Source organism: Heloderma suspectum, chromosome 4 (genome assembly GCF_057233095.1).
Source record: "Heloderma suspectum isolate Gila_16-S chromosome 4, 16-S_ref, whole genome shotgun sequence".
NCBI lineage: Eukaryota > Metazoa > Chordata > Lepidosauria > Squamata > Helodermatidae > Heloderma > Heloderma suspectum.
In genome coordinates, this window is record NC_139461.1 from 43,147,726 (window position 1) to 43,175,419 (window position 27,694).

The 27,694-nt window shown below is 42.9% G+C and overlaps 2 protein-coding genes across 5 annotated transcripts in view; both read right to left on the reverse strand.

Moving 5' to 3' along the window:
* PLEKHF2 (pleckstrin homology and FYVE domain containing 2) overlaps positions 1-9,851 on the reverse strand; it is a 52,651-nt gene extending 42,800 nt beyond the window's left edge. The window contains exon 1 of the mRNA XM_084849082.1: positions 9,767-9,851. The gene's annotated coding sequence lies outside the window, so the exon portion shown is untranslated. The remainder of the gene's footprint in view (positions 1-9,766) is intronic.
* Positions 838-27,694, reverse strand: NDUFAF6 (NADH:ubiquinone oxidoreductase complex assembly factor 6). 4 transcript variants are annotated; one of them, XM_084849074.1, is made up of 9 exons: positions 27,468-27,694; positions 24,368-24,467; positions 21,203-21,325; positions 14,914-14,970; positions 13,976-14,078; positions 12,751-12,884; positions 9,767-9,868; positions 4,771-4,827; positions 838-4,567 (listed from the first exon to the last, which is right to left on the reverse strand). In XM_084849074.1, the coding sequence occupies exons 1-9, from the start codon at positions 27,662-27,664 to the stop codon at positions 4,439-4,441; spliced, it is 1,002 nt and encodes a 333-aa protein (XP_084705200.1). In that variant the 5' UTR covers positions 27,665-27,694; the 3' UTR covers positions 838-4,438. The 4 variants fall into 4 exon arrangements, with proteins under 4 accessions (XP_084705200.1, XP_084705202.1, XP_084705203.1 ...); XM_084849076.1 differs by having other exon boundaries at positions 24,364-24,467; XM_084849077.1 differs by having other exon boundaries at positions 27,250-27,694.

Genomic DNA, 27,694 nt, shown 5'->3' on the forward strand with positions numbered 1-27,694 from the left:
TGCATTTTTCACTAGACAGGCTTTTGTGTCCATCTAGTGATGGCGCTTCTAAGGAGAAGGGAAGGAAGCTGGAAGAGGCTCAGGATAGCTCATATCCTGTCCTCTCTGGTCTCCTCCCCACTCACCAAAACTCCCCCTTTTCCCCCTCTGCAAGGTCATTTTTCTGACCTCGGAGGGCAGCTGGCATGGTTCTTTCCCCACCAGCTGCAAGGGGGCAGGGGAGGGGGGGCAGATCTCTGACTCCCCCTTCCGAGGTCAGAGAGCAATCTCCGACTTTGGAGGGGGAATCTGCAGTATCCAGTGGCCCCTCAGGCAATGTCTAGGGCCTATCAGATTGCTCCCTGAGAAACCTTAGTTCCTTAATGAACTTTTCTTCCCTACTCTCCATGTAGCAATTTTCTGGTACCTCCTAAGCGATAATGTAACTTGAATACTCTAAGCAATGCCAGATGGTTAGTATCTAAAGTATTTTATGCATCTAAAATATTTATGAACTTATTTTTTAAAGGGAAGAGAGGACGCAGGATTAATAACTAGCACAATATGGTTTTCTATTTAAAATTACTATATTAACATTTTTTGTGGCAACTCACCCCTCCATTAAAAAAAATGGATCAGGAACAAGGATTAAAAATATTTAGACACTAATGTAACAGGTAAAGAAGTGTTTGTTTCTGCTGCTACTGCTGCTAATGTTATTACCGATATTCAAGAGACCTCTCTACACTCAACAGTCCTCCCAGGCAGACCAAACATACACATCACGTGAAGGCAGTGTGTCATGGTATCTTCAGATTCCCTACGTGTTTCCTTTTCAAGTTTTATTTTTTTGAACTGCCCAATAACACAAGTTCTCTGGGCAGCATACAAGTTGCAGAAGAAGCACATGTGAGCTACTTTGATCTTGTTTGCATTATTAGTTATCCACAGGAAACAGCTCCAGTTCTCATCACCCCAGTTGCTTAATCAACTGAAACACCAAGGCCAGAGCGTAACAAGGTCTCTTGGCAAGTGCTCAGCAACAGCAGACAGCGATGGGGTGTGTTTGCTTACATGATCTTGCAAGGTTTGCTGCTGGGAAATAATAGCGCTAGGTTAAAAACTTTATATCCCTGAGCATGTAAACAAAGCCACTGCATTTGCATTTAATATTGGCTAAGAAAACCATATTCTGAGTGACCCGGAATAAGCAGTAAAGGAACTCCTGGAAATAGCCATTTCAATAAGATATGAATCATCATTAAACAATGAGCTGCTGATTTTCTAAAACACTGCCACCTTCTGAACAAAACACCAGTTCCCAAAGCACACTTTGTAAAAGGCCTTCCCATTGATTATCTTTAGATTTTCAAAGTTCCCTTCAGAGCAACAGACCCTGACTGAACAGCAAAAGGATCTTCCTCTTAGATGAACTCATTATGTAGAACACTAGTGCACTAAAAGCACAGGATGCTGTTACACAACAAAGCAGATTAATCCTGATTAAGGGAAGGGGGAGGAATTACATGCAGAAATTCATTCTACAACACATGGAAGACTGTATGAAGTATTGTGAGAAAACAAAGGTAGGTATCTAGATAGATTGCATTTTATAAAATTAAGACATTTCATGTATTTGTAGCCTTGGCCCAGGCTGTGTACCATTGGTCATTTCCAAGATGCAAGCAAGGACAGCAACTCCTCTCCTGCAATAAGAATACCCATTGGTATTACCCCAATCCAATATTGATAGCTTGATAAACCATACATAATAAGGAAGAACAATCCTTGTTTGAAGGGGAAGTCTCATTTCCCCTACTCCATTACAAATCAATGGCGTGGTGGGAAATTTGACAGGGTCAAATCCCAAGTAGCTTCTGGTCTAGTCAGTTTCACCATTCTCATCCCTATTTCTGCAGCATGGTAAATCGCATATGGACTATGGTGTGAAGCAGCAGCTTTCCCCAACCTGGTACCCTTCTGATGTTTTAGACTACAACTTCCAGAATCCCTGACCATTAGCCATGCTGGGGTTGATGGGAACTGAAATCCAAAACATCTGGAGGGCACCAGGTTGGGGAAGGCTGGTCTGAAGTAACCTCACTCAACCTGGTGCCCTCCACATGTACTGGACTACAACTCCCATAATCCCAGATAGTAAACAATTGGTCATTGTCTGGGGATGATGGGAGTTGTAGTCCTGTACATCTGGAGGGTGCCAGACTGGGGAAGGCTGCTGTACAGGATTGGGTTGTGTATTGCATTTTCCTCTCACCATAGCCTTGGGGTACACTGAAACCCTGAAAGCACATCATGGGCTGCTGTTGATCCACAGACTGCATGCAAACTAACCTATGCCAACATGGTTCCTGGTGTGGTGCTCCAGCTGTCATATCTGCAGACTGATCACACACACATGGCCTTGAAGCTACTGCAGGTTAACAGAGAAGGATGGGCTTGTATTTTCAATCCACTTTGTTAAACCTATTTTGGCAACTATATTCATCAAGAGACAGTGCACCTAGAATGAATGTCTGCCAAAGATATATGGATACACATTCATCCCTCCAATGACAGAATTTAAAATTAGGGCTCAGGCCATAATAGTGCTTTCCACAAGCCACTGATGAAGACGACAAGACAAAACACATGTGGCCCATTTGTAGTTTTTAAAGGTTTTTATTATAGATATTTTTACATTTTGTCATGTGTATCCTTTTATATTAGAGCCACGTTTTAACATCAGTTTTTAGGTTTTACAATTCTGTTTATATTTTATATATTGTGACACATACATTTTGGAAACAATGTTATTAATCTTTGTACTTTTTAACACTAAATCATTTTAATTGTGCATATTTTTGTACCTCAACGCTGGGTTTTGTCAGCTTTATATATCACCAAGGGCTGTTGTCACCACCTTTGAACCCATGTGGGAATACTGATACTCTGTTCAGTGCAGTTTCTGAGCACTTAAAAAGAGAGCATCTAGTCATTCAGAGACTGTCCATGGAAACACACTCTAAAACAGTGTGAGGAACCTGTGGCTCTCCAGATGTTGTTGGTCCCCAACTCCAGCCAGCCCCAGCCAGCATGACCAATGGTGGGAGTTGCAGTCCAACATCTGGAGGGCCACAAGTGCTACACACACACACACACCTCTAAAGTATAAGTATACCTTCAACAGACAGTGAACTGGTGTTCTACAGGCTCTGGAAAAATACAAATTCTTGTTTTAAATCTAGGGCTGTTTTCACAAACAATGGCTTCAAAAAGCAGAAAATATTACAAAGGCTGGGGAAGACTGGCCTGAAGACACATGATGCAGCATGTGCCAACGCTATGCAGCTGTGGCTCTGCTCAGTGCCTGGACGGGAGACCCCCTGGGACTGCTATGTATGCCATCTTGGGTTCTATTGCAAGTAGGCAGGACAAAAATGTAACAAACAAACTGGACAGAAATGTCCCCCTCTTCAGACTGATGCCATTTACACTGCAGTAGGACCCCAAGACACTGCAGAGATTCCCAAACGCATTCACAGGCGCTGCAGCACAGGTCAGATGCATGTTACATCACGTTTATCCTGAGCAGGGGCAACTCATTCTGCTCCCAGCCTTTTTATCAGAAAAATGTTTTTTCTTCAAATAATATCCTGACTTTTAATTAAGTGTTTCAGATTGCAGGACAGGAACTTGAGCTTTATCGCTTACACTGTGTACACAACAAAGGCAAAAAATAATGCTAAGGCTAACCTTAGTCTTTCACACACTGTAGTCTATACTGAATATGCTGCCTTCTTCCATCCTTATACCAATGCACACCTATCCTAAGCTGCATTTATATCCAAGTGTAAAGTATTCAGTACTTCTGTAAGGTTTATCCAGGAGGGTATGCATTACTTCTGTACTGCTATTCACATTTTTAAGATCAATACAGAGCACAAATTTCCCAACTAGCAAGTCATGTTCAAGAAAGTCGCGTGTAAATACCCCGGCACTCTTTTGGCTTTATTCTCCATGGTGGGAAGTGTGGACACCCAGAGAAGAGGAAATGCAGCTTTCATTACCATAACACTCAAAAGAACGAACAGCGTAGATGTCGAGGTATTAATCGTCTTTAAGCCTATGACTCTTCAGCCCTCACTAACTCTTGTACCATTTCCACTGAGGGAAAGTGAAAGAGCATTGAATAATACATGGTTAAGATGAAATGCGAGTGAGTGAAAAAGCGTGACCTGCACAACTTTCAGGCTCCTCAGAACATGAAGAACATGCTTGTCAGAACATTACACTGGGCCTGTCACTATCTTCCTAATGTACTTCACAGGGTTGCTGTGAGGATAAGGGGTGAGGAAATGACAAAAGAAGCCCATGTATGTCATCTACTGCAACTTGCAAGATGAATGATATAAAAATGCAGCAAATAATTATCAGAAAGACTACATATGTTAAATACTGTTTAATATGTTTTTTTCCATGATCTAATATACAAATGCAGAGGTAGTAAAGTGCTCTTCCTGTGCAAACTTGGATGAAATATATCGAAGTCAACCTTTTGTATTTTATTTAAATAATCCTCAAGAGCAGCCTGTAAAAGAAGGGAGACAATTTTTTTTAATTCCTACAGTGAAGTGCCAAGGTATTGACAAGCAGCAGGGAGTTGTAGGCCAAAAGATCTGGACAGCCAGAGGTTGACCACCCCTGATTATGAGAGTTAGTTCATGGTTTACCAGTGGCCTGTTACCAATCTAAGATATTTTTATGGGCTAAAAATGTAGCAGGCCCACTTACTGTACAGAGAAAGGCAGGAAATGCTTTAACAGGAACATTCTTCCTGAAGGACCTCGCCTGGAGAGAGACCAAAAGCATGTTACATTTCAAGGAATACCTCAAAATACTGAGCATACTGCAAGTTGCCAAGATTTCTCATAAGCTGGATATAACTGAATACATTGCCATGCACAGTAGGGTTTATTATGCATGTCAAAACAAGAGCCTGGCAACAGATTAGGAACAGCAAAACACATTTGGAGGGCAAACCTGAAAGAGGGCAGGTGTGACTTGGGGGACATGCCATCTCTCAATATCCTGCACTGTTATGGTATTAATGGGTGTGTGCCTCTTAAGAGGGTCTCGTGATAATCTGGTCTGCCTATCATTAGCTATTTATTGAAGTGCTTGCTATCTATTAATTTAACGGTTATGAAATTTGTCTTATAAGTGGAATGCATAAATTGTGGCTTGGATTAATGAAATAATTTACTGCATCACCCAACCCCCTAACCCCACTTCTGTCTTTTGCTTCCCTTTTTCCATCTGTCACTCCATTTTGCATCTCTTTTTTGCCTCTGTTGGTTAGAACATAAGAAGAGCCATGCTGGATCAGACCAAGGACCCACCTACTCCAGCATTCTGTTCACACAGTGGCCGACCAGCTCTCAACCGGAAACCCAGAAGCACAAACATGAGTGCAAGAGCACCCTCCTGCCCATGTTCCCCAGCAACTGGCATACATAGGCATACTGCATCTATCCTGGAAGTAGCACATAGCCATCAAGACTAGTAGCCATTGGTTATTCTGCCATCCCATCCACCCATTTCTGCCCCCTCCATCTCCACTCACCACCCCATCTCTAATTCTTGCTTCGTCATCTCTTTTGCTTCCTCCACCGAGCTGCCTGTGCTATCACCTCTTTAGTCTCTCTCATGTGTTTGTTCATCTCTTTCCCTCCCTCTTATCTCTTGTTCTCCTTCTGTTGTTCCTCCTGTTTCCAATTCTTTGCTTCTCTCCCATCATTTCAACAGTTTAATGGTATCAAGAGGATCAGTTAAGTGCCCCACTGGGCTACACATGCATTTGCTCATCCCTGCTCCTTCCCTCTTCTTGACACTACTTCACGCACACACAGTCTTCCTGTTTTGTTTGGGAGTTTGTTCCCTAGGGTCCCCCGCCCCCCCAAGATTTTTCATACTTCTGCTAATCTTGGAATCAGGAACAGCCCTCTTGGTAGCCCCATTTTGGCTACAAAGGTACTGGCACACTACTACTGAGTTCAGCATTAAAAGGAGTGATGTTATTTGTGTTAATTTTTCCCTCTAGTTATGGAATTAAAATTTTACTGGTAGATTTTACTGATTTTTCTTACTGGTTGGTTTCTTGTTTTTAATATTAGTGAATTTATTTTAGTAAGTTATTGTTGGCTGCTTTGGGCTTCTTTTTGGAAACAAAAGCAAGGTACAAACATGTAATGTCATGAAATTAATTACTCATCCAGAGGCTCATCCAATTTGAACTTGAAGGCTGGCTGAGAGTGAATGATTTTACTTTGCAAACTTAAGTTTACTGATGCAGAACAATTAAGAGATATGCAGAACCAAATAATAAGTCATGATTTCCAAAATTAATGAATACACACACTAGGAAAAAGAAATCCGGATGTTAGCAGGAATTACAGTGTAGCAGCTGTACAATTCTGTGGACATCAAATTGCATGAAAAGAAAACTTGAATCCTTAGAAATAAGCTGAAGGATGCTTATTTTGCCCTCTGCTGGCCATAAATGAGGATTGTCTGTGACAGCAGTTTACAGCAAACTTTGCAGTCATCCATCAGTTTAAACTGATATCTAATTTTCATTTACGACAACCAGTAATTGCACATGTCATTCTTCTGAGCACTACTCAGTGTTCTGGCTGGGAATACAGTCCTTCTCACCTATTACCAAAAACTTGTACTGACCCTAAGGATGTTGGAGAAATCCACAAAATGAGTCTGGATTCCTATGAATCTAACCTGCAGATTCCGCAGCAGACTGAGTTTTTCCAAGCCACACAGATTCCTCAGACTTGCAGACCAGTTTTTCACTTTGGGGGGAATTTGCACTAATGTACACTTGTGCAAGTAGAACGACATTCTGGTACCAAAAAAACAATTCTGTCAATAAGTAGATGATAGAACAAAAGACACCTGACAATCCACAAGAAACAGCCGGAACAAATTGAACGACATCCATATATCCCTACCTAACCCTACAAAGCTACAGCAGACACCTTTAAAAACTATATACCCTTCGACTTTTAAATGAGGATAATACCTAGATTTTTCCTTTGTCTTTGTCCATGGGTCAGGGAGGGAACAGCAAGGGGATGAGATACGGAGCCAATTGATTAACACTGGCTGAGAAGTAATTCTTCATGCAACAGGGGAATCAGCAACACAGCAGCTTGCAAGGGAGACAGTGGGCAACCAACCAAAAGTAACAGCTGAGCCTGCACAAAGGCCCTGTCTGCATCACATTACAGAACAAATAGGACAAGTACAGATTACAGGACAAAAGGAAATGGGTAGGGCACTGCCTAGCGATTCAGGCTATGCCTGAATCAGAGTATCAATTATAGTTAATTTTTTGTTGTTCTATTATTTTGTCCTGCCCTATTTGTTTGTGTTTGGGCTGGGAATACAGCTCTGACATCCTGAGGACACACAAGAAAGCCCATACCTTTCTAATTTGCTTCACAAAACCTGAAAGTGGCATGCTAAGCAGGAATAGCACCTGGGGAGAGGCAAAGACAGCACCAGCCGCTTGAAGCAGGTTCCAGGACACCCCCTGAAAACTATCTGGGCAGATGTCACAAAGGGAATAACTTAGGCCAAGACCACATGTGATGTTACTCAGATTTTTTTTTAGGCTGGCCATTTTCAACTTGGGGGAAAAAAGCCACCATGCGCCCACTCCCCCAATCCTACCCATGCTCCCAATCCAGTCAGGGGCCTGTGTCAGTCCCTCCCACCCCATTTGCCCTTGAGGGTGCCGTTTACTGCAAACAGCATCTTTAGGAGCAAATAGCAGCCAGTAAAGGGGCAATTTTCACCACGATACTGGCATGGAGCCTCAATTCATGTCACATTCTGGACTGGAGCCCTGCAGCTGCTTTTTCTCAGAAATAAAAGCAGCCAGCTTTAGCATGCTTTCATTGTTGAAGCACAAACAACATCACATGTAGTATGGCTCTTACTATCCCTGCAAGCCATCCAGACCAACCCTAGATAAAATGCACAAGTGAGTCAAGCTATCACGGATATAAGCAATCAATCCCAGCTACTGCAGTGGCACTTTTTCTAGTTGATGTATTAAGTTGTGCCAACTACGTTATAAATGATTGCTTGGTTTGTACATTGGATTTGTCCCTGTACCCCAAGATTGCTGTCCTTCAGAAGGGGGGGATCTGTGAGGGCTACCCAGAAAATGAAGGCACTTGCAAGGGGAGCTGGGGGAAGGCTGCAGCTGGCAAGGAAGGGCAGATGGAAGAGCAAATCCTAATTAGATGCTAAAAAGAGTCTCTTTCTTTCAGCCATGGAGGGGTTTCTGAAGGAGTTTCTGCCAGGGGAGGGCCTATGCCCCATTTTTTCCTATAACCTGGTCATATGGGAGAGTGGGAGCACTTTTACTGGGGAATTACTGAAAGGGAGAATTTAAAAGCTTCTTTCAGTGCTTTGGTGGGATTGGGAGATATAATCTGAAGCCCCTCAAATGGCCTTTAAAAAGTGCTTTCCTCTATGAATTTAGAAGTGATGCTCTACTGATTAGGGAAAAGTTGCGCTTTGATAGTTTGGGGCCTCGTACACCTGGCATAACTCTCGAAAGTCCATTAGACCAACATTCACAAACAATTTAGCATATCTAATGTTCATGTTTTGGAGAGGTGCAATAATCTACAGAGGCTGGATATCTGTGTTTGATTCCACACCCAAGAACAGCCTCCCCAACCTGGTGCCCTACAAATGCGTTGGGACTACAACTCCCATCATCCTTAGCCAGCACAGCCAATGGAATTTGTAAAGCCTTTGAACTATAAGATTTGTTCACCACCGGTTCCACTGGTATCCATTCAACTCTTTTTGTTGTACATTTCTGAATGGCTATTTCCACCGGGCTCACTCCTAACAATGTGAAAGCCAACTGATGCCCAAAAAGCCCCTTTATTTTTCTCCCAGGGTTTTTTTCCCCCTTGGGACAGATTGGGAGAAGGACTTGGATTCATGCTCTTCCTCCCTTATGGAAAAACTAGAGGCAACAGTTAAATGCATCTTTGAAGCTGCTATTTGCATGGGGGAGAATGCCACCAGTGGCACCAAGGGATGTCTAGGCATTTCCTCCCAATGCAAGTAGCAGCTACACAAAGGAGTATTTTTGTCAACATAGGAGAAAGGAGTTAAATTCCCCCCTCCTGCCTGCTACAATCCCAATAATTATCAGCGCCTCCCCCACACCAGCTACTATTTGCATTTTTTAAAACCATGCATGTTTAACTCAAAAACAGATTTACTGCACATACCTATACAGGTCTACTCAGAACTCAACCCTACTGAATGCAATGGGTCTTGTATCCAGGTAACTGGGTACAAGATCGGAGCCTTCATGTCATGACTAGCTAGGCCCTTAGTCCCTTCACAGTGGAGATGTAAACAGCCAAGTTTTTACACATCCTGTACTAAAATAGTCACAGGATATCCCAGTTCCAGACTCAAGACTATTTCTCTCTCCTGACCATATTCAAACCACACAAACCTGTTTTTCAGGCCCATTCTAGGCCGGTAGGGCAGGATGAAATTAGGGTGATATACAGATCCGTTGACTTGGAAGTAGCCATCAATCAAAGGTCATATTAGTTACCAACAAACAACCAGGCTAGACAAAAGCCTAAAGAAGGGAGCCACTTTGCACAGTCAAGGAATATGGTGTGCAACAAGATTGTTGCAGAGATTTCAGAAAAAGCCAGAAACTCACGTGTTCCAGATGGACATGTGCCTGACCGGCAATGTCATATATTACATCTTTCACTTTCTTCTCCCGATTACATCTTATGAAATCCTCTTGAGAAACACTATGCTAAGGAACCAGGAAGAAGAACAAAAAAAAAGTTTAAAACATTTCTGGTAAATAAATTAGGAGGAAATCAAATGACAGCCCTGAAGGCATATTACAAGCATGCAATTACTGTATAATTTAAAATTAACATTGTTAATATGCTAAATACTTTACAAAGTTTAATCTAGGGTTAGATCCAGGATCTGCCTCTGCCTGATTTTTGAGGATCCCTCCCCGCACCCCCAACACAAACACACACACACACACACACACACCCCAACCACAGTACATCCCAATCAACAGGGTCTCCTGACTGTCTGTGTAGCATTTTCAGGGGCTGGAAGGGCTGCCATGGGAAGGAGGGGACTGGAAAGCCCATTTCTGTCAGTGCAGTGAACCAGTGTAAATCTGGATCCAACTCCTAATATTAAATCATCAGAGGATCTCATACTCCTTCCCCATCATGAAACCCAGCTGGGCTTCTGTGACACTGACAGACCTTCACATTCTGATATAGCTCAACAGTTCCCCATAGAGTACCTGGCAAGTTGGCACCATGCTGGGAAACCCAACTAGGTCCTTTCCCACTCTCCCAGATCTGTAACAGCTTCACACACTCTTTACAGAAATATCATCCCATAGTCTACTGATTAGGTAACCCCCCCCCCCCGCAAAGATAATAAATGCTTTAAGGCACCAGTAAGCAACAAATTTTTAATGGGAGTGGTGGTCATACTGTGAAGCAAGTGAGAATTGAAGGGTTAAGAGCACTAGTTCTCCCCGCATCTCTGCTGCAGGTGCCAAGGAACAGGTCAAAAGCTCTTCAAACCTCCCCCCCACAAGCGTAAGTACCAACAGAGTCCTCCTAGATCCCGTGGCCTACTGTAATGCTGCCTGTAACTAAGCTTAAGCACATGTAACTGCAACAATCTCATGTTTCTTCCCTATTTATCCCTAACTCAGCCTCTCCTTCCTTCCCTGTTGTTTCTCCATGGCAAATTTTGTCACCAGACAGCAGCCATTCCATCAGGCTGCAGCAGAGGAAGAAGGGAAGCAGCATCTTTGAGAACACCTCAAAGCATTTCATCTGCTCTGCTGAACAACCAGCATCACTGGGCTCCTCCTCTTCCTGAACTGCCTCTATTCCAGCCCATCATTATAAGAACCAATGTTTAATTTTAAGACTCAGTGCTTGAATTTGCTTTTTCTTTTTCCTTTTGTGTCAAGTTTTTTAAATTCTAAACCTGTGGACAGGGACTGTCTTGTTCTATTGACTGTATGTAAGCTGCTCTAAGAGCCTTTTCAGCTGAAGAGCAGGATAAAAATGCTTTAGATAAATAAATGAAACACTATAGTCTGTCTTGACTTTTCACCCAACATTCCTCACTGTTGTTTTTTCTTTTTAAAATGGCAAATGCGCAGACTACTGCAATTGGTTACCCATGTGCCATTTTCACCTGTGTTTCTCACTCTCTTCTTCAATGGGATCCTGGAGTATCAGAAGCTCCTCTGATAGAAGCTCCTGCATTGAGCAGGGGGTTGGACTCGATGGCCTTGTAGGCCCCTTCCAACCCTACTATTCTATGATTCCTCGAAGCTAGGACCTATCTTCTTGTGCCCTGTAAACCACTATGCATATACTGATGGTTCCTAATAATAATAATATCAATCAATAATTTCCTCCTTTTATTATATACTTTGGCTGTTTGCCTGGGTCTCAAGCTTGATCTACACAGAACAATGTGGTAGAATGGTCCATACCACATCAGACTGCAGGTGGGTTCCTATTTTTGAATGTTCCCTTATGTAAAAAAAGATGATGATGATGATGATGAAGAAGAAGTAGTAGTAGTAGTAGTAGTAGTCTCTCTACAAAAAAATAGCACACCAGGGAGAAAACTGAACACTTTTACCTGATTTGCAGGAAGGATTTATTTTTCTCCATGGAGAAGCATTCAAAAATATGACACACGCACACCCCACCTGCAGTCAGAAGTCATACAGTCCATTCTACCACTTCAGCAATGCAACACTTCATTCTGCTGTATATGCAGGTTAAAGCCTCAGAGACAATGATCCAATTCACACGTGGTCAACAACCCAGTTTGTTAACCGTGGGCTGTTGAAAGTGCAGCAGGAGCAAGTACTCCCCCTGCAATAAACAACCCAGAGATGCTTCATTGTTTATCATTATGTCCAAACCCAGAACTATGTGTTTGAACCTGGAAGCCAACTGAGAAGTACAATGTCTGTCCAGTGAGAAGTACAATTCTGACTATGCTATTTGACTATTCAGGGCTGGCCCAAGACATTTTACCGCCTGAGGCAAAGGACAGAATGAATCAGATGAAAGATGTCCTCCAGCATCTGCTACCTGAGGCAGCCAGCTCATTCAGCTTAATGGTAGGACCAGCCCTGAGGGTATCACACATGTACACATCATTATTTAATGTGGCAAGTCAACAAGTGATAAATATGCATGTCTGAACAGTGTTCAGTAGAGCATTCATTTTGACTTTGGACAAAGTGCTGACTATTCCACATAGATTTTCTTCCCCCTCAACATGTAGCGATCACATCCCTTGTGGCCACACGCCAACAAGTACCAGCAACGTAGCACCAAAAAGTGCAACAATGATAAGATTTCCTCCAAGGATTAGGTTTAAAAACTTTCAGCTGATTCCTGCTTCTTTATCTGACTGACAGAACCCAGTCAAGCTGTATGGCCAAGACAAAGTCTTTCAGTGAAGGAACAATACTGGAATGGATAACAAAAATAAAGGTCCAAAATCCAGGAAAGTTTACATTAACACTCTGATCTAATATAAATGATGTTACATCCATAGTTAGAATATAATTACAGGTACTAGTATGAGTTGGATCCCAGCTATATTTAGTCTTACCAGCATACATATGTCCATGGGCAGAAACACCTTCCCTCTGCTAGCATGGTATGGAGTTGCTCTTAAGCAGGTTACAATGCCTTGTGCCTTCCCAATGTGACTGGCGGCATGATCAGCATGAATGTCCTTCACACCTGTACATACAGAAACAATTTAAACACAACTGTGGATTAAATCCTAAGCACACTTATGGGAATGCACGTCCCACTGAAGCCAATGGGGACTTGCTTCCAAGTATACCTGGTCAAACCTGGTCAAACAACTAAAACCTCAAAGCACACTAAAACAGGACTTGGATTTTCCACATTTGTAAGTTGTTGGGAGCAGAACTATATGCTACAGGGCAAGCACAGGGTTTCCAACTCTGTATTTCTGTAATACAGAGCAACAAAAACCCACGGAATCAAGCACTAGGCTCCCAGAGCAAGCAATAAGCAATACGAATGCCTATGACAATAACATATCCAGTTTTAAACATAAAGCGTGGAAAGTTCACTCAAGATCTCAACTAAATGAGAGATTATGAATAAGGTGAAGAGATCCAAATGGCCTCAAAAATGGAGGCCAGGTTCTCTAAGACAGGGGTGGGCAGACTTCAAACTTATGGGATCTACTTTGGGTGTGTTTTTTAAGTACAGCCCCAAGGTCTACCAACCAGAACCAGGTGCAGTGACAGTGGCTGGGGTGGTGGTGGTGGAGCTAGACACAAAATGGTGACTCAGGGGGTGGAGCCAATTACCTACCATACCCCCATGTGCCACATACTGGGATGCCATGCATATACAAGAAGAAATCTCCATTTGAATTACTACAGACCAGGGAGTGTAATATTGTTTTAAGAACTGGAACTGAGCTCACAGTCCTTTCACATGGAAGTCCATTCATGATTTTATCCCCAAGTTTTTTGGTTTCAGCCACCCAATAAATTTTTTTTTAAGAACACCTTTTTCTTGTTGCTACTGTTAAAGAATTGGGTACCAGAAACCCTTGCTGATCTGCTGCCAATCACTCAGATATCTACTGATAGGTCTCAGCCTGTCTGCTGCCCACCCCTGCTCTAAGCACATTATCACATTTCTCCTGTGATAATCACAACTACTTGACTGCTTTGCTGTGTGCGACTGCAATAACACACAGGGACCACAATCAGAACCTTCTTATTGTGTATACACAGCACCATCTATGAAAGGCAACTGCCTGACCTGGTAACCAAATCTGCACATACCAAGCGTTTCGAGCGTGAGATAAAGGAGAGCGCTCTGCGTGTTTTCAGCATACATCTCAAGTTCACTGATATCCCGATATGCCCGATCATCCAGATTTTTTTCCTAGAACACAGAGAATAAACTTATCTTCTAACAAAAGGGTGAATTATTTGACGGAACTGCTCATATTAAAAAAAAAAAACCATCATTGCAAGATAGTGAATAAAGCTTAGGATAAGGGAAGGCCATCAGTATCCACAAGATAGATACACACAGAGAGAGCAAGCTTTATAAATATAATTGAAGGCTTTCAATGGCTTTGCATAAAGTAAAGGTTTTCAGCTGGTAGGTTAGGAGCCACGTGTGGGTTATGACACAACTCAAGGTGGGTCACAGTCTTACTTGATTTTCCCCCATTTTCTCCCCAAGCCCTCACATTCCTAGGCAAGGGTAGGATAAAATCCATTAACCTAGAATTCTTCCAGAATACTTTTCAGTTTTTAAATGTCTTGTCTGCAATAAGGAGTCATCACTGTTGACATGCAGAAACAACAATAATTTTACATAAGGAATTAACAGTAAAATAATCTTGCAGGATATAGCTACAAATGTGTACCAGTTTTATATCAGTTTAACTGTCATGGCAACTTCCAAGAATTCTAGAGAATTCTTGTTTAGTGAGGATGCTAAGAATTCTCTGTTGGGGTTTAGACAGAAAAAAGTCCTGCAACTCCCAGCATACTCCCAGCATTCCATGCACAAGATAGTGTCCTTAGAGATCCCTAGCTCTCCTCGCAGGGCTCAGTTGCCGGGGCTGACTGAAGAGAAACAAAACTACAGTATATTCCTGCATGAAGCCTGCTCTTTTGTTTTCCAGTTTTAAGAATACAGGTTTTAAAAAATAAGGTAACACACAAACTCACATATACTTTTTTTTTTTTTTTTAAGAAAAACTTACCCTTTCATCAATAATCCTCATAAGCCACCTTTTGGTCAAGTTTTGCCTCTTGATTGCCTAGAAGTGATTGAATACAATGTAATCATTTAGAAAACAAGGAAATACCAAACCAGGATATATAGTTAGGCCAGAACAGGAAGCAGATGAGACACCGGGGGAGAAAGATAAGATTTACAGTAACAACTTTTATTAAAAGGTCCTATTTTATTTACACTTTTATTCTTTTCTTTGCATTTTAACACAGCCGTTGGTTATATAAAATCTTTTTTTTTGTCATTATATCATAGCAGTCACCAAAGCAAGGATTGTTTCTAAGAAGGGACACCCCTAATCTTATTTACTCCAGAAAAAATATCTTGAATGCATCAAGTTTTTAGCCAGATGCTTGATTTAAGTTAAGCTGGAGTTTTTGACTTACTATCTAGAGGAAGAAAGAAACCACAGCTAAGACATCGAGATCACTCACTGGCTGAGTTCTCATGACACGTCAACCTACCCTGAGAAATAAGCCATGGTTGCAGTTCCCAGCTTTTTAAAGAATTATTTTTCCCTCCCCACATTTGTGTACATTGGGCCCAATTTTTTCAACTATTTTTTTGGCCCCGGTAACATCCACAAATGTCCCTGTATTATTATTATTGTCAGATTTTCAGAGTTGTGCAAGTAAAAAATAGATAAGCTTGCCTTGGCTGGTACCTTGTATATTTCAGCTGTCAAACATACAAGGTAACTAACAAGAGGAGACCGCATAGGCTGATTTTGCAGCCTTTGACAGTTGCCAGGTGGGGAAAACGGGTGCAGATCACCCTCTTAGCAGGGTGATCCCCAGGGTTTTAAGTATTGCCCCAAACCTTGGGGATGCCCTGCTCCAAATCCCCACTTGCCTGAGCCCCCAGCATGTTATTTTCATGGAGATCTACATGCCACCCCGCTTTTTGCACCCTTCAGCGCTAGCCACAGCTATGTTTGAAAGCTGGTAAGAAGCTGTCAAAGGTTGCTGCAGCTAGTGTGAAGAGGACTGAAAAGAGGGCTGCATGTAGATCTCTGTGAAAGTGAGTCTTTATGAAAAGGGTTGGGGCAATACTTAAAACCCTGGGGTCACCATGCTAAGGGGGTGATCTGTGTTTGTGTGCGGGCAACAAGCCATGGGTTATTAAGTGATCCTGTGTGGTGTAGTGGCAAGAGTGTTGGACTGGGAGCTGGGAGATCCAGGTTCTAGTCCCCACTCGGCCATGGAAGCTCACTGGGTGACTTTGGGCCAGTCACACACTCTCAGCCCAACCTACCTCATAGGGTTGTTGTTGTGAGGATAAAATGGAGAGGTGGAGGATAATGTAAGCCGCCTTGGGTTCCTTGCAAGAGGAAAAAAGGCGGGATATAAATGCAATAATAATAATAAATAAATAAGTGGCTTGTTGCCCACACACAAGCCATCCTGCAGGAATCAGTCTGAGTTTGCACAACATGTCAACCCACTGTGGCTTGTCACCCACTCGGCGATAGTAGCTTTCAGAATGTACAACATCCCAAAAAATCTTGCAAAAACCTGAAATCGCCACAGACTTGGGAAGATTATAATATTTGGGGCTCTAGCTTAGAAAAAAGGTAAGTAAGGGGGGGCATGATAAAGGTATATAAAATTATGAATGGTATGGAGAAAGTAGACAGGGCAATATTTCTCTTTCTCTTCCATAATACTAAAACCTGGGGTCATCAATGAAGCTGAAGGGTGGGACATTCAGGATAGGAAACTTCTTCAGTCAGCACATAGTCAAACCCTGGAATTCACTACCACAAGATATAGTGATGGCCACCGGCTTGGACAGCTTTTAACAGGGATTAGACAAATTCATGAAGCTATCAATCGCTACTAGCCATGATGGCCATATATTACCCTCCAGTATCAGAGAGAGTATGCCCCTGAATATCAGTTTGCTGGGGAACATAAGTGGGAGGGGATTATTCCATTCATGTCCCACTTTTGGGCCTCCCACAGGCATCGGGTTGGCTACTGTGGGAACAGAATGCTAGACTAGACGGGCCTTTGGTCTGAACCAGCATGGCTCTTCTTATGCTCACCTTGTTTTATCTACAATCAGCTCCTCATGACAACATGTGTGGCAGCAGAGGCACCACCAAACACAATGGACAATAGTTGTAGTAAGAATGTACAACACTCCATACATGCAACTGTTGTTCACTCAATATGCAAGGGAAAGTGCAAAAGCTGTGATATATAATACAAAAAGATGAATGTAATGCAGAGTAATACAAGAAATTGTGCCCCCTAGCACAACAGTAAAATGCAATGAAAAGCAACACAACAAAATTGACAGTGTAAACTCTTCCATCCTAGTGACTGAACTGCTATGACAACAACAGATAAATACCAGCAGTAACGTTCCAAACTCCGTGTTAGTGTAATACCTCTACTAGACCAATCAAAAGATCACCAAAAAATGTGCAAGCCAAAAGATCACCAAAAAATGTGCTTCTGAGATCTTCAGATCTCATCTGGCAAGATGTTATAAAAAGATGTTAAAAATTATTTAATTCAGCAAGAAAAAAGGTTGATTTAAATCCCACTGAAACATTTTCATATATTTCCTGAACAAGGGTGCAAATCCAACCACTAAACCATGTTAATTTACAACTACATAGAATATTAAAGAGTAAAGTTTAGAGTAAATTTTAAACTGCTTCATTCTTACAAGCAGGCTTTGCTTCTCTCTGTCTCACCGTGGGAAGCCCACAAGCAGAAATGAAAGTGAAAGACATGCTGCTATCCAGGCATTATTATGTCCTTCAAAAAAAATCTGTATGTCAGAAAAACTTATAAAGAGGAACTGAAAAATGTACTGAACTAGAGCTGTTACAGAAGTGCATTAAGTTTGGTATGCCAAGGGTGGGCAGACCTTTAGGCTTGCAAAAAGCCTTTAGGCTTTAGGCTATTTTCTTTTTTTACTAAAACCTGAAATCAACCAATTGGAGTCTGGTGCAGAAGACATACACTTAGAATTAATTGTGTGCCCAGGAATTTGTTCTGAGCACTAGAAATGAATGGACTTCACAGTCCTTACACACAAAAATCCACTCCTTGTTACCCCAAGCTTTCTTCATTTCAGCTGTATAATTTCAGGTAGGGGTGAGTAGGATGGGGAGTGGCATTTTGTTGTTCTTATAGTTAAACAATTGGAAGACAGAAATCTTGGTCACTCTGCTGCAAATCACCCAAAGATCTACCAGTAAATCCAGATCTATCTTCTGCCCACTCCTGTGGTATGCCAACTAAACGTACAATGGGGGGAGGGGGAACTGGGCATGGGGGGAACGGCCACAATGCATAGTAAATGCTTGACTAAGTAATAAAGTCATACCAAATTAATAACATGCTTAACTCCACATGCAAGTCAAGTAATAAAAATGTTATGCAATGTGTATGACAGAAGAAGAAAAGTTAATTACCTGACCAACCCCACTATTCTCTCTCTTACCTTTCTGACTCACAAAGGATAAAATTATGACTCATATATAAGGGGTGCTCAGAAAAACAAGCCATGCCAAGTCAAGAACCAACACATATAGTCAACAAGCTGTACTAGATTTGGAAAGGAAAAAGGGAGACCAGAGTCAAGCTCACAAGGTAGCCACTGAAAAGGAATTTGGCACAATGATCGAAGTCCCTTCCAGGAAGGAGACACCAGTGATTGAGAAGAACAAAGGGAGTAGCTTGCTCATGAGCATTTTGCCATCTGTTGACATGTGCACACAGGTACACAGGGTGAAAGTGTGGACAACAGCACGGCATAGTGGTCAGAGTGTAGGATCAGGACATGAAAGACCCAGGTTCAAGTTCTCTCTCTGCCATGACCTTGTGCCAATTACTCCCTCTCAGCCTAACCTACCTCATAGGAGTGTTGTAAGGATAAAGGGGGATGGAGAACCATGTACTCCACCCTGAGCTCCTTTGATAAAGGGCAGGATATAAATTTAATACATAATGCAAGACATCTCTAGAACAGAAACTACTCTTGAAGCTGCTTCTTCTGCAAAGAAGTGGCTTCATGCCCACGCTTCTCCAGGAATGGGTGGGGGGGAGGGGTTTCACATTTAAAGCTGAGCCTGCGGTGCGCTCCACTGAATTGCTGGCTCCTCCTGATGTCTCCCCCACTGCAATCCCTGCAGAAGTTTTGCACTTTAAAAATAAAACTGACATTAGTAGGGTAGGCTGAAAATCTCCTGCCTGAAACCCTGGAGGGCCACTGCCAGACAGTGTCAACAATACTGGGCTAGATGGACCAAGGATCTGACTCAGTATAAGGCAGCTTCCTATGTTCCTCATTGACAAACACATAAACAAAATGCAGACACTCCACCTTAAGCAGAGCAGCAGGCATGGGGGACTTAGGCTGATGGCTGAGCAAGTGTTTGATTTCCTGACATGCATATCTACCATTTCAGTTGTAGAGCTAGGCTCATCCTGCACTGAGGGCCACATTGCAAGACCCATTTTTATACTACGTCTGTCTTCACCACAAAGCAGCACAAACTCTTATCTTATTTATTAACCGTAATTGTATACCACCCATCAACTAATGTTCTCAGGAGAGAGAGAAAAACAAGAATGTTCTCCATGTGGTTAACAATAACATGTTTAAAACTGTCAGGTTAAGACAACCACCAAATATTACACGGACTAAAACAAACCACAAATAAATAAAACTACCAGCAGCAAAAAATATTAATCAAGCAAATTAAAACCACTAAGAGGTCATAAGATTAGAACATCTAGGAGAATAAAAAGGTCTTCTCTTGGCATCAGAAAGACCAAAGCACAGATGCCAGGCCACCCTCTCTGGGGATGGTGTCACCACCAAAATATCCCTGCCTCTGACAGCCAACTGTTGCACATTCTTTGGCGGGGCACCAAGAGAAAGACCTCTGAAGACGATCTTATGAAGGTGCTCCTTCAGATAACTTGGCCCTAAGCCATTTAGGGCATTACAGGTTAATAACAGCACTTTGAATTGGGCCTGGAAATGGACAAGCAACTAGTGCACTCTTGAATATAAGGTCATTGCTAATCATCCTCAACTTCTGCAGTGAAGATTCAATCATTCTACAAGGAGGGCTTTAATGCTATGAACCAACACTGAGACCTTAAAACGCAACATGGCCAGCTTTTATAGTAATTGCTTTGCAATACAGCTTTGGATTTAAAATATCCTGCATGTCATCTCTAAAAAGATTTGCTGGGAAGCCAGTCCCACTCATTTTTTAATGGGGGTTTAACTGCCAAGGAAGAATGCTTAGAACTACATAGAGCCTTGCAATCCACTCCTAAATTGCGTTTGATGGAAATCCTATTGATTTCAGTAGAACAGACTTTCACATCAGGCTTCAGAACTGGGATGCACATCAAATTGGGATGAAAAAGTCATAGCTCAGTGGCAAAGACCCTGCTTTCATTAGAAGGTCCCAGGTTCAATCCCCAGCATCTCTAGGTATAGCTGGAAAACACTCCCAAGACCTTTGGAAAGCTGCTGCCAGTCAGAGCACCAACCTGGTGTCCTCCAGAAAAGTTGGACTACAGCTCCCTAGCTGGGGATGAAGGGAGGCATAATCCCACAAATTTGAAGGGCATTTCTGCTGCTCAGAAGAGACTCCAGCTGTTGCTTACTTTCTCCAAAACTCAGTGGAAACTAGACCTCCAGGAAGGGGCAGTGTGTGCTGCAGGGCATTCTGCTAGCCAACACCACTTACTGCTGGTTGAGAGGATTTGTGAAAAATCTGGAGATCAGGCAGCATTTTTGTTTACCTGAGTTGGGTCTTAAAAGGATGGAGCATAGTAATCCATTCTCACTGTGCCCTTGGCTATTCTCCCTCAAGTATGGCAAGCCATCTCATGGAGAGGGTTCCGAAGTAGAGTCCCCATTTTGCCACAGGCCAGGCTCAGCATTTAACCTACCTTCCTTTAAGCCCGAGGAACCTTTCTACACATTATTCAGATACTTGGAATATAGTAGGCTCAGGTACTTGCAGCACTGAGATCAACTGGCAGAAAGACTGCTGGGTGCATCTTCCCATGGCTTTCCAATGCAGAGAAATGCTCAAGTTTCTACTCAACAGCAAGCTGGAGGCACGCTTGTGTTTCCTGCTTTAAACATCTACCATAAATCTTGAACGCAAACAGACTAGAACATTAGCACCAAGAATGGTAGGTTTGCCAACAGCTTCCATTTTCCCGACATGAAAGAATGTTGATTACAAGCGAACATATACTTCATACCTTCCACAGCTCTATTGCGACTGGTTGCTGTGGTGGGTTGTCATGGTATATGTCCTCTATAGCTTTCCTCCAAAACTGTATTCGCATCAAGCCAATGGTCTTCTGAGTTATGGAGTCTTTAATCTGGAATAGGAACATATATTGGAGTGATTCTGAAATGTCTTGATCTTATACAACCTTTGACACAATCTGAAAAATAATCAAGCAAACACAATTCTTTGTTCACATATGCTTGTTTCTTAAATCACACCTGCTACTCTTGTTCACCACATCCCTGATCAAGCCCGCTGTCTTGAGAACACAAGCAACTGTCATGCCACTCAGTCTCTCTTGTTTAATATTTATACCAAGTGGCCAAATGCCCCCAGTCAAGCGTCTTGGGGCATATATTGGATGCTGTGGAGGAAAGAAATTCAGCTGTAAAAACCACCAGATGGCTCCTACAAAATTAATTCATCCTCATATGTTTTTAGCACATTCCCAATCTGTTTTGTTAATTACCTACTCATAAGTAATGCCATATAAATCAATGGGGATCAACTCACAACTAGAGACACGACATTTCCAGATATAGTGAACAGTGGGTTGTTCGAGGAACCTTAGAACAGTTTGTCACAGAACCAGCAAAAGGAGACAGGTGACTCCTGATTTAACCCTTCACCTGGATCTAGGGACTGTAAATCACAGTTAAAAGGAGGCCCATGTTACACATCTGAAACAGCACCTAGTGCAAGCACTGTCAAACTGCTTGTAAAGGCAGCTACCACAATATGAGATTCAACAAATGCAAGTGGAAGCTTATCCTGGAAAATTTCAAAAGGAAAAGTTTTCAACACCAAGAAGATTAGTTAAAAGCTACAATTTTAATCAAAACACCTTCAAGAAACTGTGGGACATATTTAAACTACTGAAGGGACTCAGGAGTGCCCTTTTAGTTAAGGTGGGTTGCCAAAGAAAAGGTCCGGCCATTATAAACCTCAAAAGCCTACTACTTATAAAAATGACAGCTGTTGCGCTAATAACCTGATGACATCTACAGTTGTGCAAAATTTCAAACTGAACCAATTGCCACAGGTAAAGCAAGTTAAAAAGTGCTGAAAATGGACACTTTTGTCCTTTTTACTGCAAGATGCAGCTTGGCATATCATATATTCCCTTCAAATTCTAGTGAAAACTACTGATGTACATTATTCAGGCTTGTTGAGGGGGTGTGCCTTTCATTAGTTTGGTGAAGATCTGAGCAGCAATTCAAATGTTAATTAAGGCTTTTCTGCCCCATGAAAACCTATGAAAGCAACTGCTGGCAAAGTTATGTCAGGCATGCTCAGTTTCACTCTGAAGCTAGAATGCTGCCAGTACTCTCAAGGTTTTCAAAGAAATTCTATTACAGAGGGCTTCAGTGTACACTGCCTAATCCTTTAGTTATGGAATGTTACTACATGGATTGGGACCCTAGCATGGGAAAGGGTATAGGGAGACTTTAATCCTTTGCCCCACCCTCTCCCTGTGGTCCCAATCTGGATCAAGCCCACTATGCCTCCAATTTATACTGCTAAAAAGGAATTCAGTTATAATATAAATTGCAGGCATAGGGCAAAGCGTTAAATCCCCCTATCCACCACTCTAGAGTCTTGATCCATATGAGGTCCCATGAGCTTCCTTTTGAGTAAAAATGAAAAAATTCTAGCTATATCCTTCAAATAACATGCAGTTTGACCCTCAGCTAATTTGGGAGGGGTGGGGATGGAAGGAATATGGGTTGAGTATGGGTTGTCATTGAACCGCAGGTTGTTGCTGAAATGTGGATTATTGTGTTGTCTCAACACAGCCACATTAACAAACCATGGTTTGTTAATCATGAACAACCCACAGTTCACAACCCAACAAACCATGGGTTCTCTTCATGGGTTGTTCGTGGTTAAATTAGAAGCCAAGTCTGATGCCTTAACTTGCCCCATCTGGACCCCGCTTGCCATGCCATGGGGTGCTGATGGCCCCAGCCACCGAGCGCCCCAGAGCTCTGCAGCACCCGGGATCAGCTTGCCCCTTGCTGCCAGTGCTGCTGCTTCCTTCTCCCCTGCCCAGCTTGGTTACTGTGGCGCTGGCGGCACTAGTGGGGCAGGAGGAAGCAGCGCTGGTGGGGCGGCAGCACCAGTGGGGCTTGCCTCTTGTCACCCGCCTGCCCTACCGATGCCAGCGCGGTAGCTGGGATGGGAGAAAGAGGAGAGGTGAGAGATGCACTCTTCTCCTCCTCCCCCTATCCTGGCTACGTTGGCAGCAGCAGTGCCGGCGGGACAGGAGGACTTACTGGGCCATCCGCTCGCACATGTCCTTCCTCACGCATCCGCCATTTTAACACAAGATGGGGGCTCTTGATTTTCCTAAATCTATTGTTGCGGAAATGGCCTTTTGGGATGTAAGCAGACGGGTCACCAAGCCCTCCAAGGACTTGCACAGCCTGGCTCGCCTGGGTGAGCACCAGCGGCGGCGGCTAGAGCACCAGCTGAGCGCAGACACAGTAGCGTCCGTTCATCCCTTCCTTCCGGTGATCCCTGCATGTACCTATTTAACATAAGGCTGAGTCCGGGGGCAGGGGCAGCGGGAAGGGATTAAAGTGTCAATGTGAAATAATATGAAGTTGGGTACCCACAGATATCTGACCATGTCCTTTGATCAGATACATGTTATAGAAGGGAGTGGGAAAAGCTGGGTTTGTCACGCAAGCAAATAATGGAGTTCCCCCAGAGCTATTTATTGGCACTAGTGCTATTTAACAGGTTTATAAAATTATCCAGAGTAAAGAACAATGAGACACTCAAGTTTGCAGAGAACACTGAATTATTTAGGATGCTAAATTCCCAAGCAGACTGAGTGTGAAGTGCCTCCGAAGGATGTCTTTGCCCAGTTCTAATGGGGCACAGAATGGCAGACATGTCCAGTCTAAGTTCAGAGGGATGCAGGCTACACATTAGGACTTCACATATAAGCTGGCGAAATCTGCATTGGCTGAGCATGGAACTACTCAAGGGAGAGATTTGGGGGACATAATGGAAAGCTCAGTGAATACATCAGTATACTGCGGAACTGGAAAAAAGGCAAATTCAATGCTAGGATTTTTTTTTTTTTTAAATCAACATTTTTCTAATGTATATTTTTAATACCTGCCTGAGCCAGTTCTACATTGAAGGCTCTCAGTGCAAAAGCAGAGGGACGGGATCCTGCAGGCAACAGTAACGAACAGAGGAACCCTTCATAGTCACGTTTCCTAGATATGAAAACAAAAAATAGACACAAGCATCCATTTCTATTACAATCTCATTTAACACAAGCAAAGTTACATTAAAAGAAAGTATCTCCAGTTCAAAGGAAGACAGGATGTACATTTCAAGCATTCCCCCTGCTCAAGACTACAAAAAAAACCCAAACTCTTTGTTGTGGGCTCTGCGTTTTAAATTCTTGGAACCTATGGAAATGTTTGCAGTTACATTCCCCGACTGCCCCCTCACTTTTACTCAGAACTCTACAGCCAAGATCATTCAACTCTCTTACCACTCTGACCACATGGCATTCCTCCTGAAATCCCTACACCGGCTTTGGGTCCATTCTATATCCAGCACAAACTACTTGCCCTTACCTTCAAAGCCCTCCATGACCTTTCCCCCACCCCATCCCTTTACTCTCATGTCCTAACAACATTGCTCCTTTGCTGTAACCTTTGCTCCCTCCAATGACTCCGCCCTTTTACCTTTCCTGCATTATGCCTGGAGCTTCCTCCCAGAACACCTATGTGATGTCACCTCTCTTACTTCCTTCAAATCCCTCTGCAAAACTCAAGATCAAGAGGGAATGTTTTATCATTTATGGTGGACTTGTAAAAAAGCTAAAACATTTTGGAAATGAATACAGTCTTTAACGCGAAGAATATTAAAGACTACTATAGAATTAAAGCCAGAAACTTTTTTATTGGGACTAATAGATAAACACGTAAAAGAGAAGGGGGGAACCCTCTTTCTCTACATGACAACGGCTGCAAGGTTATTGTATGCACAAAAGTGGAAGAAAGAAATAATACCAACTGCAAATGAATGGATTATGAAAATGATGGAGCTGGAAGAGATGGCAAAACTGACTACTATAATTAAAGAAGGATCAACAACTAAATTTATGTTAGACTGGAAACCTTTTATAGAATTTGTACAAGAAACAGAGAAAAATGATATCTATGTATCTGGATTTTGAACTTTGAGATGGTTAACTCTCTTTTGTTGTTAAAATTAGGACAGAAATAATATAATGTCTGTGAACTCAATGTATGATATACAACCAAGATAAGAATTAGAGAATAATGAGCATTTGTTGTGTAGGTGGAGCCAAAGGTAGTACCTTATAATAAGATATATTCTACTGTATGTCTATTGTGTGTTTATGTTGTTTTGTTTTTAAAAAATAAAAAAATTATTATCAAATCCCTCTGCAAAACTCAAAACACTTTTCCGAAAAACATTTGGCACAATTGCTTAGACCCCCCCGCTTCATCTACTCTAAGCTTAAGGCCACTTAATGAAATAACTGGATATTCTTCTTGTATTTACCCTTGCCTCTATCTCCCCCTGTTGTCTCCCTTGTGTTACAGTTTTAGATTGTAAGCTGCTTAGGGCAGGAACCTCCTATACTCTACATAAAAAGAGTCATACACTTTGATGGTACTGGGTTGAATACGGATTTAAGATGGATCAACTGTGCTGGCAGAAATGGACCTTCCCACCGGAGCCCCTTCAGCCCCCTGAAAATACCACAAGGGTCAGGAGACCCTTCTGAATGGGGTGAGCTGTAATGTGGGGGGCACCCCAAAAAATTAGGCAGAGGGGCCTTTCACAAACGGAGCCCTTCCTCTTTCAGAAGGTATATCCTGGACCCCACCCACTATGTAACTTTAATCGTCATTGTATTAAGCACAGTAGACTCCTACATTAGTGATTCCTAAAGTACAGTTGCAATTCTGTGGAAAGTTAGGCACAGCTAAGACCACTAGTTTTAATAATCTTAGGGGCACCTAACTCTGTAGAGCTGCCTTCCTCGACTTGGTGCCTCCAGATATGTTAAACTATATATCTGATCATCTCCAGCCAGAATGGCTATCTAAAGACAGCCATAAAGAATTAAATGCCAATAACTATTCATCAGTGTCCTTTTTTATTACGGGGGGAAACAATTTGCTATTTGGCGAGAAGATAGATACTGTTATTTTATAATGAAGTTAACATTTCATTGCATATGTCTAATTCTATTAGCAAAAGCTGACAATGCATTTATCACTGAAATAAATATGTTTTTTGTCTCAATGATGGGTCATGGGGGTTACTTTCAACATTGAGGTACTTTCACAACAGATAAAAGATAGGAATGAGGCAGTAGAATGGGGGTTGTACTACTTCAAACGACAGCTGAGGGATCCCACTTTTGAATGTCCCACATGTTAAGAAAAAGAAAAGCCCTGAAAATAGAAAATGAGCCCTGAACTAGCTATGTTGGTTTTCTATCAACAAGGAAGATTTAAAAAAAACACACACAACCAAACATAGGGGATTATTCAAAAATGCAATTCCTCCACCTGCACTCTGAAGCAGTGCACATGAACAGTACAAACACAAACAAACTAAAACAGCAACAGTCCATTCTCCAGTTCGCCACCTGCCACATTTCAAGTGGCCAGAGGCCAGAAAACGGCATCAGATGATTACTGCGGTGGATAAGCAGATTGACCCAGGAGAAGGCAGTCCAGCAGACGTTAACCATTATTATGATTACGCATAATAATAATAATAAGCCATGTGGTGCAGCAGTTCGTGTTAGGCCAGGACTGTGGGCGCCCATATTGAAACGCCACTCTGCCATAGAGCTAGGTCACCTTGGGCCAGTCACTACGTCTCACTATGCCTAACCCACCTCACAGGGTTGTTCGGCGGATAAAATGTGCGTGTGTGGAGCCATCTTGTACGCCCTGAAGGACGGACGGGATACAAACATAATAAACAGAACATGCTTGCCTAGAGGAGCTTTAAAAACGGAGGACATGCTCTCGGGTCTGCAGTGAGGCATCAATACGGGTCTCCCTTGTCACGGGCCTTCCAATACATGCAATGAGCCCGGTCTGGCGGGCAGCCGCGCCCCGTGCAAGGCCGCCCGGCTGCCACTTCCCCGGCCCCGCAAGCAAAGGGCCGCAGAAGGAGGGGCGGAGGCCCCTTCGGCCGCCTGCGGCACTCACCGCAGCAAGCCCACGCAGTAGCGCTCCTCTTCGGCCGCGCCCGGCCGGCTCGAGGCAGCCGCCACGGCCACCGCCGGCGCGCTCCCTCCGCGGCTCGCGGGGCACAGCAGCCTCCCGCCGCCGGCGCGCCAAGCCGCAGAAGCCGGACGCACCCCGCGGCCCAGAGCCGCCGCGCCGACGGCCACCGCGGCCGCCATGCTGCCGAGCCACGCCCCCTCCTGTCGATC